This window comes from Monodon monoceros, unplaced genomic scaffold (assembly GCF_005190385.1).
Source record: "Monodon monoceros isolate NGI ecotype Baffin Bay Population unplaced genomic scaffold, NGI_Narwhal_1 Super_Scaffold_14, whole genome shotgun sequence".
In the NCBI taxonomy this organism is placed as follows: domain Eukaryota; kingdom Metazoa; phylum Chordata; class Mammalia; order Artiodactyla; family Monodontidae; genus Monodon; species Monodon monoceros.
The window spans coordinates 1,588,132-1,609,359 of NW_021703770.1; the positions used below are offsets into that span (position 1 = coordinate 1,588,132).

The 21,228-nt window shown below is 47.9% G+C and overlaps 1 protein-coding gene across 2 annotated transcripts in view; it reads left to right on the forward strand.

Moving 5' to 3' along the window:
- Nucleotides 1–10,089: 10,089 nt before the first annotated feature.
- Nucleotides 10,090–21,228, forward strand: part of TRAPPC9 (trafficking protein particle complex 9) — a 514,318-nt gene continuing 503,179 nt past the window's right edge. For both annotated transcript variants that reach the window (XM_029223132.1, XM_029223133.1), the window contains exons 1-2: nucleotides 10,090–10,197; nucleotides 18,034–18,627. In XM_029223132.1, coding sequence (XP_029078965.1) covers nucleotides 18,044–18,627 — 584 coding nt within the window. In that variant the 5' untranslated portion in view covers nucleotides 10,090–10,197; nucleotides 18,034–18,043. The remainder of the gene's footprint in view (nucleotides 10,198–18,033; nucleotides 18,628–21,228) is intronic.

Below are 21,228 nucleotides of genomic sequence, written 5' to 3' on the forward strand. Positions count from 1 at the left end.
GTTGTGGCGCACGGGCTTAGTTGCTCCGCGGCATGTGGGATCTTCCCGGACCAGGGCTTGAACCCGTGTTCCCTGCATTGGCAGGCGGATTCTTAACCACTGTGCCATGAGGGAAGTCCCTCTCTCCCATTAAAAAAACCACTGCGCCACCAGGGAAGCCCATAGGAAGCAATTTTTGAAGCCTCTGTATGCTCCTATTGAAGGTGGCCTTCCCAGGACTTCCCAAAGTGTCTTTTGGGGGTTGTGTGGGTGCATAAAGTCTAGGGGAAGCTGGAGCAGTGATGGATCCAGGCAGAAAAGAAAACAGGCAGCAGTCCATGGCAGCCCCCACCATGGACCAGAGCTTCTGTAACCTGGGGCTGTGTCTTAATAGTCAGAGCAAAGGGGACCGTAAAATACTGAGAGTGTGGCCCTGGAACAGGCTGAGGCTCCCAGAAGTCCTGCTTTCCTGACAGATACCAAATGGAGGCCAGGTGCCCCAGAGCTGATTTGGGAAGTGCACTGAAATGAACACTTTTCAAGAAGTTCTTAGTTTTCTTGTTAAATGTAGTCCTTTTTTTAATGGGAGAGAGGGACTTCCCTCATGGCACAGTGGTTAAGAATCCGCCTGCCAATGCGGGGGACATGGGTTTGGGCCCTGGTCTGGGAAGATCCCACATGCCGTGGAGTGGCTGGGCCCGTGCACCACAACTGCTGAGCTTGCGCTCTAGCGCCTGCGAGCCACAGCTGCTGAGCCTGTGTGCTGCAACTGCTGAAGCCCGCGTGCCTGGGGCCTGTGCTCTGCAACGGGAGAGGCCACTGCAGTGGGAGGCCCGCTCACTGCAACGAAGAGTATCTCCCTCCCGCCCTCCCGTCGCTGCTCGCCGCAGCTAGAGAGAGCCCGCATGCAGCAACAGAGACCTGATGCGGTCAAAAATAAATTTAAAAAAACAACAAAAAGACAAAAAAAAAAACGGGAGAGAGTCTCCAGTTTAATGTCAGGAATGGAAAACAAACAGGTCAGAGATGGGTGGAGGCTGATTTTAACCAGTCAACTTGTATGGAACAGTTTTTTTATGAGCTGCCCCAGTGACTGTGTGGATGAACGGATGAAAGGAAATTGGTCTGCACATACAGGCTGTTCTTCTTCCCGGGCCGCGGGAGTAGCTGCTTTCCAAACCTGGCTGTGTTTTCACAAACACATTTCAAGGCCACACCTCCAGTGTTCTCATTCAGTCCCTTTGAGTCAGGCCAGGAAATCGTGGTGTGTTTTTAACTGCTTTGAATTCTTTTGGAATTCTCTTTTTGATAATTTTTAAACAACTGCAAACTTAATTTTCAAGTACAGTACAAATACTTTATCTTCCTTAACTGCTTTAGCGTAAGTGGCTGTCCCAACACCCCTAGCTGAGTGTGGATTTTCCACAAACGAGGACCTTCCCTTGTAGCCCCACAAGGCAGCCATCCAAAGTGGGAAATTAACATCGGTGCATTATTACCACCTGATCATCAGGTGCCATTCAACTTTCACAGCTGTTCCAATTTTTTTTTTTTTTGGCGGTACGCGGGCCTCTCACTGTTGTGGCCTCTCCCGTTGCGGAGCACAGGCTCCGGACGCGCAGGCTCAGGGGCCATGGCTCACAGGCCCAGCCGCTCCGCGGCATGGGGGACCTTCCCGGACCGGGGAAGCCCTCTTTATGACTTCTGTGTGTCAAATATTACAGCATTAAAGCTAATTTTTAAAAGGAAAGACTGAGGGCTTTCTTGGTGGCGCAGTCGTTGGGAGGCCGCCTGCTGATGCAGGGGACACGGGTTCGCGCCTCGGTCCGGGAAGGTCCCCCATTCCGCGGAGCGGCTGGGCCCGTGAGCCATGGCCGCTGAGCCTGCGCGTCTGGAGCCTGTGCTCCGCAACGGGAGAGGCCACAACAGTGAGAGGCCCGCAAGTCATAAAGAATAACATAACTTGAATTATAATAATAACATAACTTGAATTATAATAAAGAATAACATAACTTGAATTATAATAATAACATAACTTGAATTATAATAACTTGATATGTAATACATAACATATATTTCCAATTGGATTATTATTACCTTATATGTAACATATAAGGCATATAATGTAGTGTCATATACATAAATTGAATTCTCAAGAATTAAGTCATTGCCAATTTAGCTAAATCTCTTTTGTGAATTCCTTTCTAATATCAGTCTACTCTGAATTTGCCCAGAACTGACTGACGCAGGGTCACCTGACAAAGTGACAAAATCCCAGGTCTTGGTGGGAATTGTTGAGGCCATCCTAATTCACACCAGACACGGATGTTTTCCCATAGTAGCTCCTTAGCTTGTTCCGGCATCTGGTGGTCACACATGGGATTGCAGCTACCCGTATGTTACCCTTCTCAGGATTTTTCTTTCCCTTTTTGAATTTTTTTTTTCCCATTTAAACTTAAATTTGAAATGTAAGATCCAATTTTAATAAATTGGATATACTACAACTTATAGTTACAAGTTTCTGGCTCTACAAGTGGCCACAATGCATTGGTGAGAACTCATAATTTTTCAGTCTTTGTTTCTTGGGGTGTTTGTGTGTGTGTGTCTGTGTTTGGGGATGTTTTTCCTTTGTTAATTCTAAAAATGTATTGCTAATATATGGCAGGCACTGAGGTAGATGCTGGCAGGAAAAGAATAATCTGGATGGCAAATTAACCTAGTGCTTCTGATTATACTCCATGAAACAGGAAACCTCTTGCATGTGCATTGTTTGAAATGTAGTAAATAGTAAGTTACAATTGTGACTAGGCTGTTAGGTAATCATTCTTGAGATATCTGTGGATGTTAAATTCACTGGTGAAAGTTTGATGAAGAATAGGTTATTTATGCAATTTCAAAGTATCTTCAAAAGACCCACAAGTTACTTATTAATTACAATGGGAAAAAATAGTAACTTTATAGTGGAGAAACTTGGCAGACTGCACATTAACCAAGGGATCAAAGTTAATATCACAAACCAGACAAACCAACCTCATGTGTCTCCTGAGATGATACACTAAGGACTCACATCACTTCTGTGGTCTGTTTTGCAAAAAACACATAACCTGAATCTAATCATGAGAAAGCATTAGACAAACTCAGAATGAGGAACATTCTACAAAATAACTGAACTGTATTCTTCTTACATATTAAAGTCATGAAAGACAAAGACTGAGAAACTGTTCCAGATAAAAGGAAACTAAAAAACGTATGACAACTGTAACCTGTAATCCTGGACAGGGGAAAAATAGCTATGACGTGCACAATTGGGAACTATTTACCTAGAGAATGATAAAACCAATGAGGCAAAAATGTAAGTAATTGGTGAACATGGATAAAGTGTGTATAAGAGTTCTTGTTACAGTTCTTCGTGCCGTTTTTCTGTGTTTGAAATTACATATTAAAAAGTTAACCCAAAAAAGTGTTTCCAAAAGTAACAAGCTCTTTAATGACAAAGAACTGGTCTCTTTAAAAATGATTTATTATTTTTCATTATGAAATCAATGTATGTATGCTTTTTATTTTATTATGATTTTAAAATTAATTAATTTATTTATTTTTGGCTGCGTTGGGTCTTCGTTGCTGCATGCGGGCTTTCTCTAGTTGCGGTGAGCAGGGGCTTCTCTTTGTTGTGGTGCGCGGACTTTTCATTGCGGTGGCTTTTGTTGCGGAGCACGGGCTCCAGGGACGCAGGCTCAGTAGTTGTGGCGCAGGGGCTTAGCTGCTCCACGGCATGTGGGATCTTCCTGGACCAGGGCTCGAACCCGTGTCCCCTGCATTGGCAGGTGGATTCTTAACCACTGCGCCACCAGGGAAGCCCCTGTATGTTTTTTAAAGGAGAAAAAATATATAGAAAAGTTAAAAGAAGAAAAAGCATTAATCACCCACAGGTCTATCACAGACCAACGCTGCCTAGGAAGATTGTTTGAAAGGAGTGCAGTTTCATGGTGCAGGGATGTGCTAGATGGAGGGCATTCTGGACTGAAGGAACAATATAGAAAAGACAGGGAAGCGTGGAGAGGCATGGCTCAGGGGAAAATGAGAAGACAGCATTTGGTTTGCTTTGAGGTGGGGAAGCTGGGGCTAGAAAACGGAGATGAGTAGGTGCGGTAGGACTTCCCAGGAGGACCAGTGCTGGAGGGGGAGATCGTGCAGGTCCGATTCTCCCCCGGGCCGGGGTCCACTATGCCTGGCACATGGCTGGGGCTAATGAAGGAGTGCGCACGAGGCAGGCCCTAGGTCCCTTCCTGCCCCGTAGCGTCCCCTCGCGGCGACTCCCCCGCCTGCTTGTTGCTCGCCATCTTCACTCCGCCGCCTGTGGGCTGCTGACGCAATCGGGAAGCAGGTGCACGGCTCGGTTTCCAGGGCAACAACAGCCGGGCCTCCATCCTTCCGCTCGCACTCGTGCGTCACTTCCGGCCGCTCGCCGCCAGTCGCCGCCGGCCTGGGGAGTGACTGAGGTTGGGGCTATTTCTCTTCGTCTAGTTGGGGGCGTTGTGCTGGGGATGGTGTTGGCCAAAATTATTTTTCGGTTCTGCGGGAGGAGCTTGTAGGGAGGCAGGTGGATCTTAATCTCCGTCCCCCAACCAATCGCTTTCAAATCCGCTCCGTGAGCGCCGCCGAGGAGAGGGCGTCTCGTCGCTGCCAGACGTAGAGCATGCGCACTCGCACCGAGGCAGTCTCGGGGATCCTGTGTTCCGGGATTTCAGGGCAGCCGGAGGGAATCGAGGGGGCGGGGCAGCGGGGGGCGGGGTGGGCGAGCGAAGGCGTTGATTGGTCACTAGGAAGCTCGGCTGTGGAGCCGCCGTGGACCCCTGCGGCGGGCTCTGGAGTTTCATTCATTCACTCACTGGTTGAATGGATAGACTCACTCAGCCTTCACGGAGAGTACGCGGAGTCTGAGCTTGTGCTAAGCGCTGGGGATTCGGATCCCACGATTTGGTTGACACTCTGCGGTGTCCCCTCCTTTCTTCCTGTGCAATCTTATCGCCTCTCCTCTCCATTCAAGCCTAGTGTGGTGTACTTCTTGCACAGGGAGGTGACACCGGCCTCTCTTACTGCAGGCACCTTTCCTGAAGGGTCCCCATCCCTGAGAGCAGCCGCTGAACACTGGAAGGTCTGAGGTGGAGTTCTGGTTAGCCGCTCAATTACTGAGGCACTTCCACCACTTGACATTCACCTCTGAAAGAAGAGTATAGTTATTTTAGGAGGGGTTGTGAAGTTTAAAATGAGCTTTGCTGCTTATCTTGGGGTTGAATCCCTGCTTTGACCCTGATTAGCCTGTATGACTCTGGGCCATTGCACGGAGGCCTGTGTCCAGCACTGGCTGATACTCAGGTCTGGCTAATTTTTTTTTTTTTAATTAAAGTACACATAGTTGATTTACAATGTTGTGTTAATTACTGCTGTACAGCAAAGTGATTCAGTTATACATATATACTTAAAAATATTCTTTTCTATTATGGTTTATTATAAGATATTGAATATAGCTCTCTGTGCTATACTGTAGGATCTTGTTGTTTATCCATTCTGTATATAAAAGCTTACATCTGCTGACCCCAACCTCCCACTCCATCCCTCCCCTAAACCCCCTCCCCCTTGGTAACCACCAGTCTGTTCTCTATGTCTGTGATTCTGTTTCTGTTTCATAGATAGGTTCATTTGTGTCACGTTTTAGATTCCACTTATAAGTGATATGGCATTTGTCTTTCTGACTTCACTTAGTATGATCATCTCTAGTTGCATCCATGTTGCTGCAAGTCATGTCATTTCGTTCTTTTCTATGGCTGAGTAATAGTCCATTGTATATATGTACCACATCTTCTTTATCCATTCACCTGTTGATGGACATTTAGGTTGTTTCCATGTCTTGGCTATTGTGAATAGTGCTGTTATGAGCATAGGGGTGTGTGTATCTTTTTTTTTAAATTAATTTATTTTTGGCTGCATTGGGTCTTCGTTGCTGTGCGGGGGCTTTCTCTAGTTGCGGCGAGCAGGGGCTACTCTTCGTTGCGGTGCGCGGGCTTCTCATTGCAGTGGCTTCTCTTATTGCGGAGCATGGGCTCTAGGCGCGCAGGCTTCAGTAGTTGTGGCATGCAGGCTCCGTAGTTGTGGCTCACGGACTCTAGAGCACAGGCTTAGTAGTTGTGGCGTGTTGCAGTTTTCTTATGACAAGGCCGAAAGTAAGCTCATCCCACGAGATGAATTGTGCCGAAACACAGCAGTAGAGGGCTGCCGCTCGCTCAGGCAAAACAGCGCCGTCTGTCCTGCTGTAGTAGCTTTTATTTAAGCATTATCTATGTTTACATTTTAAGACTTGTTTTCTTAACATTCCAAAAATGCCAAAGCAGCAACCTATGCTTTTATTGATTATACAAGCAACAATGGGCTTCCTTGAAGACATGCCGTGCTTCGTCCTTGAGCGCAAAAGCAGCACAAGGACATTGCCTTGTGTTTCCATTATTCTGATTATACTGAAGTAGCACAAGGACATTTCCTTGCGTTCCCACCATTTTGATTATACTGAGGACATCTCATGGATCAGTGCCCAAAGCACTCAATGATTATTCGCAGGGCCCCGGTTTGCCGGGGGTGGGGTGGGGCGCTCAAAGCAATCAGGACTGTTTGCAGTTCCGGCTTATTCGCCAGCCCCCAGTCTGCTGGGGGGGGGGTGGCTCATGGGTCACGTCTCCTTTCCATGTCCTCAGTTATTCCACTACAGTGGCGCAAGGGCTTAGTTGCTCCGTGGCATGTGGGATCTTCCCGGACCAGGGCTTGAACCCATGTCCCCTGCATCGGCAGGCGGATTCTTAACCACTGCGCTACTGGGGAAGCCCTGTTTTTGAATTATAGTTTTGTCTGGTTATATGCTCAGGAGTGGGATTGCTAGATCATATGGTAATTCTATTTTTAGTTTTCTGAGGAACCCTCATACTGTTTTCCACAGTGGCTATACCATCTTACATTCCCACCAATGTAGGAGGGTTCTCAAGGCTGGCTAATTCTAAGGTGAAGGATTTAGTAAACCTAAACCAAACTTTTGGCTCCAGATCTAAAGCACCCTCTTCAACCGACGTATTGTTAATAAAATTGACTTGTAAATATCCATTGTCTGATTCTTTTGTTTTATTTCTCAATTGCTCCACACTCAGGAAGAGAAAAAAGGAGTGTTACTGCTTAGTCCCCTCCATTAGAACAACCTACCCTATAGGGCCATTGTGAGATTATATGAGACATTTGTACCAAGCACATTGTACTTTACCTGCTGGGTAAATGGTAGCTACCAGGATTTTGTTATTTTGAGGGAATAGATGTGAAAGCCCTGCTCAAGTGGCTGGCTCTTCATGGTGATAAATAAGCAAATCTGTTCCCTATTGGCTTGGGCACTAGAAAGCCCGGGTGAGACATGGCCCTATGGAGAAGTATCCAAGTGGACTGCATGGTAGAAGAGAGCCCTACGACTTGGAAAGGAGTAAGGAAACCTTTATAATACTGTTGGTGGATCAGAAATCCTAAGAGGTGATGGGCTTTGCCCAAAGTGGGGTGATCATATGACCCAACCAGAACACTTTTAGCCAGGACAACAGGCATAAACTGGGATTGTCCTAGGCAAATCAGGATATATGATCACCCTATCCCAAGGCCATACAAGTAGCACTTGAAAGAATTGAAACGGAACTTAGATCTATCCCACTCTGTCTCAAAGTGCTTTCTCATACTTGCTTTTATTAATCCTGAGAGTGACCTTATGAAGTGATTATTCCCATTTTATATGTGAAGATATTTAAGTCATATAGTTAGTGAGTAATGGAGTTTATGCTCTGACCTGCACTTTTGACCGGTTTCAGTGGTAATTCTCAACCCCACCAAGCCTCTTTGGGCATTGGTCTTCATCTTTGAGATTGCATGCATGATTGGATGTTTCAGGGAAGTAGATTTGCCTTATGAGAGAACTTTCTAACAGGGCTCTGTATCATTGTATGAAACTCTCCACCTCTGTTAGGACTTTCTATAGAGGGGTTCTGGTGTGGGTGTGAGGTCAGACTTGATGATTTTAGATGTTCCTTCCAATCCAACTTTAAGTGTCTAAAACTCCTTGAGAGCAGGTTTGGTATATTCGTTGAATTCTCAGCATTCAGAGGAGATGCTCAGGAAACGTTAAAACTATGTAAGCAACATAACTCCAGAAGCAAGATATACCTGGGACAAGTCTGGACACCTCCCTCTGATGGCTGGGGAGCTGTGGCTAGCCTTTACATTCTCTGAGCCTCAGTTTTCTCATTGGTCAGAATGCAGAGTAGTCTCCTCCCTCCCTCCCCCACAGATTTGCTGGGACAATAAAATAAATTAATGTGAGTACATTGTAAACAGAAACATTGTACAAAAATAACAATGTTTCCTTTTGCCAGCTTTCAATCTTGCTTTCCAAATTGCTTCTCTTATCCATTTATAGAGAGAATGAGAACAAAGAAGGACTATGGAAAGAGCGCAGGCGACACAGACAGCCTGGGATTTGAATCCTAAATAGCACCAGCCACTTGTGTGCCAAGTGGAGTGTTCTTTCTGGACCTCAGCGCTAAGAATAGCTACCTTGTATCGATCTTATGAAGACATCGTGTGCTAAACAGGGAACTCTATTCCTGGCACTTAGACCTCCATAAAGGGTGGCCTCTTTTAATGTCTGTTTTCTGTGTTCTGTAATTGTCAACCTGTGCTCTCAGCGCCATGGAGAAGCCACCTTGGGCGGCTTTTTGTAGGGTCCTGGAAGCGTTCTCTCTTAGCCTCTGGGCACCTGTGTTGAAATCCTTCCTGGCTGTCTTGTGTGCTGGAAATCCGTTCCACCTGTTTTGCCCTGAAGATGTGTTCTGTTTGTAATTCATTCCTATTCTTTGGAAAACAATTCAATAAAAACTCATTTGGTTTTCCACTGGCCCAGGGCAGGTATGAGGGATAGCGTATTATTATTTTATAAAAAAAATATAAATAGTGAAGTCGTAAAACACCACTGGTCACAGAGCAGAGAGTCAATAAATGCTTGCTGGAGTAAAGTAAAAGTGATGGCTCAGTTTTTTCCATGGCTGCTGCATTGGCTGAACTATTCCTGTCCACCATTACACTTTTTTTTTCTTATTTAAAGAGAAATACATGCATATGGTAAAAAAATTAAAACAGAACACAAAAATACACAAGGGAAAGAAGGTCTCCCTCACCCTCTGTTCTCTCAACCCTCTCTGGAGATGCCACTGTTGACAATTACTTGTGTATTTTTCAAATATGCTATGCACATTCCAACCTATGTATGTGAATTCCTTTTTAAGTTTTCTTTCTTTATTTTTAACCTGGATAACCCCTTCTGCCCCTACCTAGCAAGCTGGGCTCTGGAACTAAGGACAGCTGTCCCAGGGGGCCTATTCGGAGCCCTAGACGGGACCCCCAGAGTCAGGAGTGGGTTTCCAAGGAGGAATGGGGACCAAGCACCAGCCCTCGGGCAGTCTGCTTGGGGCTCGGGCTCTGACCTTCTACTTCCCGGCCCCGCCCAGCCCCTGTGGCCTTGCACATAAGGCATGCCCTGGAGACACGCGGCCTCAGTTTCTCAGCCTGTAAAAGGGGAACTTATACTCTCCCCAAGGTAGTTCAGAGCACTGGCGACAACGCCTGCGGGTGCGCGACACGAAGCCCGGCTCGGCGCGAGGGCAAGGAGTGTGATCCCGTAGTGGTTTTGCAAAGGCCTGGGCTGGAGGGCTGCACCACGGAGGTGAAATTGGAGCTGCGCGCCTTGAGGGCTTGGAAAGGCGCGCGGAGGCAGGAGTGGCATCTCCTTCGGGGTGCGCGGCCCCAGGAGCCAAAGCTTTTCTTTCCTTCTCAGCTGCTCTCCTTCCCCTTTTCTCCCTCTGGGTCCCTCCGTCTCCTTCCTCCTCCGTGTCCCTCCCAGCGACCATCTAGCTCCCTCCACTTTTCATCACTCCTCTCCTCCCCCTCCTCCTTCCCTCGCTTCCCCGGCATCTCTTCCAAAACCCGGAGCGGATCCCCGGCCCGGGACGGGCCCTGCGCATGCGCAGGGGCGGTGCCGGCTCAGCCGCTGGTCGGAAGCTCCCGCTCTGAGCCGGGGGAGCGTCCGAAGAGGCTACTCGGCCCCGCCGCCCGCCAGGCCGTTGGCTCCGGGCCCGGGGGTCCGGCTGTGTAAGTGCAAGGTGGGGGGCTCCCGGGCAGGGAGGGTGTCGGGTCGGCTGCGGGAGGGCTGTCTGTGTGTCACGGCGCTCGAGGGCGCCAGCCAGCGTGTGTCCCGCCGAGGGGCTCGCCTCAGCCCACACCTGCTCGGGCCACTTGCCCCACAGCCCCGTTACCCTGCCCGGAGCCCGGCCACACCTGTCCACGGCCGCGTCCGCACCTGCCGAGGGCCCGGCCCGCACCTGCTGCCTCTCGGGCCCGGCCCTGGCTCTCCTTAGCTCTCGGCTGCCGTCCCCTTCCCCTCTTCCGCCCGCGGGCCCCCTCCGCTCGGCCTCCCTCTCCTCGGTCCTTTGACCCCGGGCCGGCGGGTCTCGGGATCCGGCTGGGGCCGGCCTCCGGGCGGCGCTGCAGCCCGCGCCCCCGGCCGCCTTCCCCGCCCCGCGGTCCCGGGAGGCCCTCTTCTCCTTTTTCCTCCTCCTCCTCTTTTGGATTCAAAGTGTCTCAGATCCCGCTCGGCGGCGGCAGGCGCTGATTCCCGGGGATGAGCTCCTCGAATTGCAAAGTCCGGCTTCTCCCGGCCAAGTCTCGGGAAGAGAGAGCACAGTGCCTGCCTTGGTCTCCTCCCTCGGCTCATTTGCCCCACGTGAATGCCCTTTAACACGGAGTTTTCTGGTGTTCGGATGGGGTTCTTGTGGATTTCACGTGTTTTTATAGAGAGAGGGATTACAGTGTTGAAAGCAGGGCTCGGTTTAGTTAAAGATGAGTTGAGGGTATGAGGCTGTGACATCCTCCATCCTCTCCCCGCCCCAGTTTGAACGCGACTGGCGATTTTTAAAACGTAGTTAATTGTCGTTTCCTAGTCCAGCCCAGATAGTATTCCTTAACACGAAATAGCAGCACTAGAGGCATGATATTGGAGAACCAGGAATATTGCAGTCCTAAAGATGTCCTGGCAAGGTTTTTTGTTTTGTTTTTCTTAAACTGTGGGAGAGTCCAATAGTATAGAGGGAAAAATAGTTGTCAAGAAATATTTTATCAAATAACAGCGTTATTGAGATAATGTTCACATACGATGAAGTCCACCCATTTAAATTGTACATTTCAGTGGTTTTTAGTATATTCACAGTTGTGCAACCATTATTATTCCAGAACATTTTCCTCACTTCAAAAAGAAATTCCATACCCATTGGCTGTCTCCCCTCCTGCAGCCGGGGGAGCCACAGATTTACTTTCTGTCTCTAAGGAGTTGCATATTTGGGGCATTTCATGTAAATGGAATCATACAGTATGTGGCCTTTTGTGCCTGGCTTCTTTCACTTAGCATAACGTTTTCAAGGTCCACCAATGTTGTAGTAGGGTCAGTACTTTGTTCCTTTTTATGGCTAAGTAATATTCTATTGTTATGGATAGATCACATTTTGTTTATGCATTTGTCAGGTGATGGACACTTGCGTTGTTTCCACTTTTTGGCTCTTAGGAATAATACTGCTATGAATGTTCGCATACTAGTTTTTGTGTGGACACGTATTTTCAAATCTCTTTGGTATATACCTAGGAGTAGAATGGCTGTTTATATGGTAACTCTATGTTTAACTTTTTGAGGAACTACCAAGTTGAAGAAATATATTCTTGATGTTTTAATCTTTGTATTAGATTAGTCTCAGACACCAGAGCTGGCTCAGTGCCAGGGCTTATTTCATCAGATTCTTTCTCCCTTGAAGAAAGTAGTGGAAAAGCATGGACTCTGGAACCTGGCTCCAGTTTACCCCTTAGAGATTAGGAGACCTTGAGCAGCTGACTGAGCCTGGTTCCTCATCTGTAAGGTTGAAAATGGGAATGCTTGTTTCTTAGGGTTGTTGTGACGTCTAACTATGATAAGTTGTAAAGTGCCCAGTGCAGCCCTTTTCCTACCTTGTATATGAGACAAATTGCCTCCCGTGGTACTTGCATATTTTGAATCTGGGGCAAAAGTGAACAAGAAGTTTGCTAATACTGAGCAGCTTCAGGGAAAACCCTTGCCTGAGGTTGTAAGGTTTACTGAGCTGTGGCATGGATTTGATTGCTGGTCTGCTTTTCAGGGCCTAGTTGGAACTGGAAGGGACCCAGAGGGGTCTTTTAGTCCAGGGTGACTTCATTGTTTAGATTTCATAGATTGGTAAGTGCTAAAAAGCTGGAGGGCCAATCATAGGCTTGTCAATTTTTATTTTTGCCCAGATAGAATAATGGAAGAACAAGCGCCATCTCCCCCACCCCCACTGTTTTATAAAAGCAAGAATGTTTGGGAATTCCCTGGCAGTCCAGTGGTTAGGACTCTGTGCTTTCACTGCGGTGGCCCGGGTTCGGTCCCTGGTCAGGGAACTAAGATCCTACAAGCCGTGGGGCGCAGTCAATTAAAAAAAAAAAAAAAAAAGTTTTAACAGCAAAAAACGAGACAGTTCATAACCTAAAAATAAATGATAACAACAGTAGTTAATATTTATAAAGCACTTACTAAACTTACTTTAGTTTTATGGGAAACTTAATATACATTGTTCATATTTTTCTCATTTTACTTCAGAGTAGAGAAATTGAACACCTCCTGTCCTCAACCTGTGTCAGACCCACAGGCCACCTGTGCACCTGTAACACACTTGCCTTTTTTGTGCATCAACTTTTTTGCTTGTAGAAGAGGGGTGTTGGCAGGGGCAGTAGCATAATCTCCTGATAGATGAGAAGGGCGGGGGCCAGGCCCTGAAACTAGCCAACCTGCTGAAACATGCACTGTAATTTTGAAGTTCGACCTTCTTCCTTTTTTTTTTTTTTTTTTTTTTTGCGGTACGCGGGCCTCTCACTGTTGTGGCCTCTCCCATTGCGGAGCACAGGCTCCGGACGTGCAGGCCCAGCGGCCTTGGCTCACGGGCCCAGCCGCTCCGCGGCATGTGGCATCTTCCCGGACCGGGGCACGAACCCATGTCCCCTGCATCGGCAGGCGGACTCTCAACCACTGCGCCACCAGGAAAGCCCAATGTGGACCATTTTTAAAGTCTTTATTGAATTTGTTACAGCATTGCTTCTGTGTTATGTTTTGGTTCCTTGGCTGCCAGGCATGTGGGATCATAGCTCCCTAACCAGGGATGGAACCTGCACCCCCTGCATTGGAAGGTGAAGTCTTAACCGCCAGGGAAGTCCCCCTTCTTCCTTTTTTAACTCTTATGTTAAATGTTTAACATGTATGTACAGTTTAAAGAATGGCAAAACAAGCACCGCTGGATCTACCATCTAGCTTAAGAGACAGAACATAACTACTGCTTCTGAAGCCCACTGCTTCCCTTTCAAACTGCATTCCTCTTTGCCACCCAGGTAACCGCTATCCAAATTTACTTTTTCTTTATAATTTTGCCATATGTGTAAATAAGATACTGTTTAAGTGTTGCCTGTTTTTGAACTTTACATAAATGGAATGGTGCTGCTTGTATCAATCCACAACTTGCTTTATTTGCCCATCATGTTTTTGAGATTCATCTTTGTTCCTGCAATGTCTCTCTAGGTCATTCATTTTCACTGTTCTAAAGTATTTCATTGTGTTAAACGACCACAGTTTAGTTACCCATTCTCCTGACGGTGGCCATTTGCGTTCTTTTCAGTTCTTGCTTCTGTGAACCTGCCAGCCACATGCCAGAATACGTGCCACCTGTCAAACAGGAGAGCTACCTTTGGTCTGCATCTTTGCAGACACATGGTGTTTTTACACTTAAAACATTTTGTCTTTATACCCATGTTCATAATAGTATTATTCATAGTAGCCAAAGCTAGGAACAACCCAAATGACCTTCAGTGAATGAATAAATAAAATGTGGTATATATATATACAATGAAATATTATTCAGCATTAAACAAGAAGGAGATTCTGATACATGCTACAATATGGACGAACCTTGAAGACATTCTGCTAAGTGAAATAAGCCAGCACAAAAGGACAAATAGCATATGATTCCACTTACGTGACGTGTCTAGCGTGGTCAGATTCCTAGAGACAGAAAGTAGATGGGGGCATGCCAGGGGTGGGGGGATGGGCAGTTAGTGTTTCATGGGGACAGAGCTTCAGTGGTGAAGGTGAAAAAGTTCTGGAGATGGTTGTACAGCAATGTAAGTGTACTTAATGCCATAGAACTCTACATTTAAAAAGGTAAGTTTTGTGTTATGTATATGTTACCACAATAATTTTTTTTTTTTTTGGTCAGTCTGGTGGGTATGAAATGGTCTGTTCCTGCGGTTTTAATTTGCTGTCTCCTGATCGCCATTGAGGTGCAGCATCTTACTGTACACGTCTTGGCTACTTGAGTTTCCTCTTCAAAGATGTCTGTTTGTCCATTTTCTGGTTGGGTTATGCATCTTTTTCTTACTCATGGATTACCCATTGTGCCAGTACTACTGTTGGAGAGTCTGTCCTTTCCTACTGTCCTAGAATGGCACCTCAGCTGTATTTCAAATTGCCGTGCATGTGTGGGTCTGGTTCTGGGCTTGATGACATTTCCATTTTTCTCTCTATCCCTGTGCCAATACTGTGCTGACTATAGGTTTTTTTTTTCCTACAGATTTACTGAAATATAATTCACATGCTATACAGTTCAACCATTTAAACATACAGTTCAGTGGTTTTTAGGGTATTCACAGAGCTGTACAACCATCACCACAATCAATTTTAGAACACTTCATCACCCCACAAAGAAACCCTATGTTCCATTAGCAGTTATGTCTGGTGGGACAAATGCCCTTCCCCATTGGTCGTTCCTCAGGAGTTTCTTGGCTGTTGACCATAAACTAACTTGTTACATTCCACGAAAAATCTGTTAGTTATTCTAATCAGAACTGTGTTGAATCTATATATCAAAATGGGGAGAATGAACATCTTTATGATATAAACTTTTTCTACCCATGGATATATCTGGGACCCTACCTTTTCCTCTCTACAGAGCCTGGCACGTGGGAAGTCCTCACTAGATGTTTGGGATGTGAATGATGAGGTTTTATATATCATTAGTTTCAACCATAGCCTTGCACAAAAGAGAAAACTAACCTCAGTGAAGCTACGTGACTCACTTATGGTCACAAAGAGTGACAGCCAGTGCTGGAGCCAACCCGATGCACGTGGCGCTTGCAGTGAGTTCTCCGCCACCTACTGCTGGTGGGAGCAGCATCCTTTCTGCGAATGATACATGCTGGTTGGCCGCTTTCACTTTCATTGGCTCCATCTTATCTGTAGGTGTTTTTCTTCTGGTGGGCCTGTGTGTGATGTGTGACATGTTAATAAAGATCTGTGTCTGGGAGAACTCTGGGCCAGGTGCAGGGAGTGCCCACTGAGCACATGCTTGAATTGGGAAAAGACACAGTAAAGGTTGGAATTTCCATTACAGTTCAGACTTCCTGATTTCTATGACCTATTATACCTTGATTTAGCCCACCTTAATTTTGGATGCACAAATATGGAAAAACTTGATGAAACATGATTGTACGGTATTGTAGAGAGAGGACCTTGTACGATTTTTCTCTTTCTTTTTTCTAACACTTGTTCTCCTGGGCCTTACAGATCCTGCACAGATCCTACACCCATTCAGCAGTGTCTAGGGCTTGCTCGGTGCTGCACTGAAGCAAAATTTGTTTATAAGGGCCTTTTTTCATCTACTCTGGGCCTCCGTCTTCTTCTCTGCACAATGAAGGCTTAGACTAGATAAGGGTTTTTCAATATCTTTGCCACCTTTTAGAAACAGAAAACTCTCAAATCTCCCTCCCCACCCACCCCAATGCTTAAGATTTTGATACGTCCCCCAAGGGGTGACATCCCTCTTTGTTGAAAGTTGATGTGCTTTTGGTTCTTTCCAGGAGGTGCAAAAAAGACTCTGCAGAGAATTATTGCAGGGAGGGGCCGGGGGCCAGTGTATCACACTTTGCAGTGTGAGCGCCGGGGCAGGGGCTGGGGTGGGGGGTGCGGGAGCGCCTGCCTTTCAATACTGTAGCTGATGTGGCCTCTCTATGATCTTGCACAGTGTGACCAACTTCTCTTTCCCTCAGTTTCTTCATGTGTAAAGTTGGGGTGATATTATTTAGAGGTTTTCATGAGATAATATACACATAAGCTTTTTGTGTCCTGGGTAGAAACAAGACCAGTTAGCAGGTCAGAGTTTTCTTAAAAAAAAAAAAACCAAAAAACTTTTTCCTGCTGCTCTGTCCAGGTGTGTTGTGAAGCTCCTGGAGGGTGAGGGTGAAGTCCAGCATGGGGTAGGTGGCCCCAGGATCTGCGTGCCCCAAATTGCTCCCACCTCCCTCCCCAGTCCTCTTCCTCTCAGCCCAGGATGAAATCCCTGCCATTGGACGTACTCAGAGGTCTAGTGGAAATGGCCTTTTATTTTCATGGTTTCATCTGGGAGGGCTGCTGTCATGATCTCTGTAGTCAGGTTCTGGTGAACCGAAGGCTATGCAATTTGGAGTTCCTAGTCAAGAAAAAGAAAACACAAATACAAAATTAGATATAGGGCCATGGAAGGGGCTCTTGCAAGTGGGGGCCATTAGCTCTGTTAGCTTCACAGGACAGCGGCCTCTGGCCGTGAGCACCCACCCCCGTACTCTGAAGGAGGAGAGACCAGTGAGGTCAGTGGAAAGATTTACTGAGTGTATCTCACGGGCTAGGCATTTCCCTACTTGTATGGTGTATTCCTTATTTGATACAATGAGCTCATTTAATCTCAATAGCCTTTAAAAAAATTAGACCTTTTATTTTGAGATGTAATGTAGATTCCCATGCAGTTGTAAGAGATAATATTGAGAGAGCTTATGGACCCTTTGCCCAGTTTCCCTTAATGGTACTGTCTTGCAAAGTTATGGTACCATATTAAAACCAGAATATTGACTCACTAACCCTTTGAGGTTTGTGTTATTATCCACATTTTAATTCATGATAAAACTGGGGTTTAAAGAAGCACACAGGCCTGCCCCAGGTCACTGACGTTGTTAGTGTAGAGTCAGGGGTGGAACGTGGGCTTCACATTTCTGGGCAGTGCCATTATGATGGTCTGTGGAAGGGGGCAGCATTCATTTGCTTGTTTGTTCATTCATTCAGCAAACATTTATTAACTCCTATGGGCCAGATGCTTTCCTGTGGGTTATCTAATTGAATTCTTCAACAGTACTGAGAATCAGGTAATGTTGTTTTCTTTCTTTCTTTTTAAATTTTTATCGGAGTATTGTTAATGTTGCTTTCTTTTTATATCTAACAAAATTCACCCAGAGAGGTTATTAAAACTCTCCCAAGGAAACACAGTTCATAAAGGAGGGATAGTAACCGTGTAGAGCCTCTCCTTCTACGTCAGGCAGTATGCCTGGCACTTTGCATTTGCAGCCTTCCTCAATCCAGATATCTTCTTAGCAAGCAAGTTTTATTATCGCCATTATTTTTCAGTTCAGGAGCTCAAGTGGACTGGAGTTCAAGTCCAGGCCATCTGATTCCACTGTGGTTCTTTTCATTCTGTTCTGCTGAGGGGCTGGGGAAGCAGTTCCTTCCGTTGTTCAGTCATTTATTCAGCTTTCTGAGCACTGACTCCACATCAGTGCCTGGCGCCTGGCCAGGAGTTGGAAACAGAAAACAAGAGATGGCCCCTTTTCTGCAGGAGCTCCAAGCCTGGTCCAAGAGCAGGGGGTTGTGATAAGAGCTGTGATAGCCATATGCAGAACTCTAAGGACAAACTGTTCCCCACAGCTTTGCTTGGGGCTTACCCTGCCTTCCAGCTGGTGGACGCCAGCACCACCGCATCCCCGAGTGCACTGGCAGCCTGCAAAACCCAGTGCGCCTCAAAGCCTCTTTTTCTCTCTGGGCAGGGTCTTCACCATGAGTGTCCCTGACTACATGCAGTGTGCTGAGGACCACCAGACTCTCCTCGTGGTGGTCCAGCCCGTGGGGATCGTCTCGGAGGAGAACTTCTTCAAGATCTACAAGAGGATCTCGTCCGTGAGCCAGATCAGCGTGCGCGACTCGCAGCGCGTGCTCTATATCCGCTATCGGCACCACTACCCGCCCGAGAATAACGAGTGGGGCGACTTCCAGACCCACCGCAAGGTCGTGGGCCTCATCACCATCACAGACTGCTTCTCGGCCAAGGACTGGCCGCAGACTTTCGAGAAGTTCCACGTGCAGAAGGAGATCTATGGCTCCACGCTCTACGACTCGCGGCTCTTCGTCTTCGGGCTGCAGGGGGAGATAGCCGAGCAGCCGCGCACCGACGTGGCCTTCTACCCCGGCTACGAGGACTGCGGGACGGTGGAGAAGAGGATCGAGGACTTCATCGAGTCGCTGTTCATTGTGCTTGAGTCCAAGCGTCTGGACAGGGCCACGGACAAGTCCGGGGACAAGATCCCGCTCCTCTGCGTCCCATTCGAGAAGAAGGACTTCGTGGGACTGGACACGGATAGTAGGTAAGTCTCCCTGGAGCCCAGACTCCTCAGCGTGGGCTGCTTCCCGACCTCCAGAAAGGGAGAAGCAAGTGGGAGCGTAGAAGCAAGGGAGCGGGGGGAAAAGGGTGCAGTCCACTGGTTTTCAGACTTTTAAAAATGGGACAGCCTTTGGTTCAGGGAAATCCTTTTAGGGTTCGTGTGGACACTTACTGCCCCTTTTCAGCTGGGAGCCCTGGTGGGACCCCCTGGAGCGCTGTCCAGTAGGGTAGCCACTGTCACTAAGACTGTGGAGGAGGCTGGTCTGAGCCGGGACGTGCTGTAGGTAAAGTGCACGTCAGATGCTGAGACCTAGTCTCGGAAAAAGAACGTAAACTATCTCAGTATTTCTTTTTTATTGATTACATGTTGAAATAACACTTTACATGTATTAGATTAAATAAAATACGTTATTAAAATCTGTTGCGAGTGTTTGGTTTTCACTTTTTAAAATGTGCAAACTAGAAGACTTTATTTGCGTGGCTCACACTGTCTTCCTGTTGGGCAGCGCTGCCCTCCGGCACAGCGTGAAGACTATTATTCAGCCTCATCCCTTCAATGGGCAGATGAGGTGCTGAACGCGGAGAGGTGGCCTAGTGAGGTGCTAGCTGAGCTGGGGGTCGGGCCGTGCCTCCTGCCTCCCAGTCCCCGGGCGCCTGCAGGGCTCAGGTCCTCCTCCTGCCAGAGGGCCGCGCCACGGCAGCGCCAGAGCCCCCGCTTATGCTTAGGGTATCAGAAATGCCACGGGGGCTTCCGAAAGAGCGCCCCACGCAGAGGAAGGTGTGTTCATGGTTTCTGTGTCTCAGGGAGTGTCAGACAGAGCAGGGAAAGTTCAGTCCTCACTTTGTCCCTGTGATTAAGTCACCAGAATTGCTGACGAGCTCTGCTGGGCCGTCTGCTTCCCCTCTCTGCCCTCTGCTCAGTTTCCCTGTGTGGCCAGTGCGGTGTCCCTCCTGCAGGAGAGGACGAGACGCACGCCTTTGCCGAGACGTGGTCCCCTTTGCTGGGGAGAGCGCGGGTAGCTGTGTCACTCCTGGCCTTGGGCCCTGGGCCCTGAGTCTGTCCTCCCCGCTCTGTACAGGTCGCACGATGGTCTCCCAGGTGAGGATGGGGGACATGGTGTGGGTGCCGCAGTGCCCGCTGCAGAGCAGGTGCTCAGGGTTTCCTGAACTTACCTAGGGTCAGACCTGACTTTCTGGTTGTTGATAAGTTAGAGGAGAAGATGTCACAGAATTGAGGGAAAAAGTCCAGGCAGCCCTACGAGTGAGAGGCACAGAGTCCCCGAGCCACTCCTGCAGGTGGTGCCTGGCAGGGTCTGGAGGAATTTTCATTTCCTCACCCGGACACGTCTGTGTGGTCTAAGGAAAGGGCAAGGCATGTCGTACCCACGATCCGTACTTAGTTTTCGCATGACCCTGTGATCTACATGCCAGCGCTCCCCTTCTGCTCCTTGGAGCCGAGGTGGCAAGGGTTAGGAGCCCAGGCACCGCCAAGGGGCAGAGCTGCCAGCACCAGGCCCGCTCCCGGCCAGCTCCTCACCACACCTGTTGCCTCCTGCTGAGCCCCGGGCGTCAGGTGGGGTGGATGCCGTGGTGATCATCCCTCACAAGGTGGGGCCTCACGGGCACACAGCATCATAGTGCCTGCGGCCTCGGCAGGGACTGCCTTCCCCTCCCTGGACAGACTGGTGGGTGAGTGGCTGAAGCCAGGAACCCTGCCCTGACCCCGTGACCAGTGCCTTATCCTTGCCAAACGAGGCACTGGTGACATTTCTGCTCATCAGCTTCTTGGCTTTGGGGTTGCAGACCCACCGGGGAATGCCAGTTTGTTTTTGCCTTTTGAAATCTGTGCTCGCAATTGGGCAGGAACAACTAGTTTCAGGATACTGTGCTTGGTGCATGGTGGCTGATCCTATTCCCAAGGGTTTACGCAGAGTGAATGAAACCTCCCTCCTGGTGGGTCCATTCTGTTCTCGCGGTACCATAAACACTCAGCCATCATATGCACTTCAGTGAGATAGTGATGCCAGTGACCTCAACTCAAACACGTTCTCCTCCAGTCACTGTTCATCCCTTGTTGCTTTCACTAGTCTCAGTTATCTAATTTTTAAAACAACAGTTAGGTGCAGGGACAGAGCCTAACTCTCCTGCGGCTCTTGGTAGGGGTGATAAAAAGTGTCCAACCTGAAATGAGATTGCATTTTGTGGCTCGAAAGGAAACGTCTAGATGTAGGTGGAGGTTTGGTTTGAGGCGCTGACAGGCTCCACGGCAGGTGCCGCCAACCTGAGGCCCCAGCCTTCCCAGGGGCTGTAGGTGTGGGTGGGCTTTACTGGACGTCCACGTGTGCCCCTGGCCTCATCAAAGCCCACGTCAATTCTTGACCATGCTGTCAAAGTTATTTTTGTTCTGGTGTGTTTCTAATTTTTGCTTGTTCCTCTTTCTTTTCTTTTCCTTTGTTCTTTTTCTCTCATACCGCCCTGTGAGTATGTTGTTGGGTCTGAAAAGGTAGGCTGTGAACACGTTACATTGAAAATAGCTAGATTTCCCTCTGTGCTGCCTTCTTACCGCCTTCATCGCTTTAAAAAA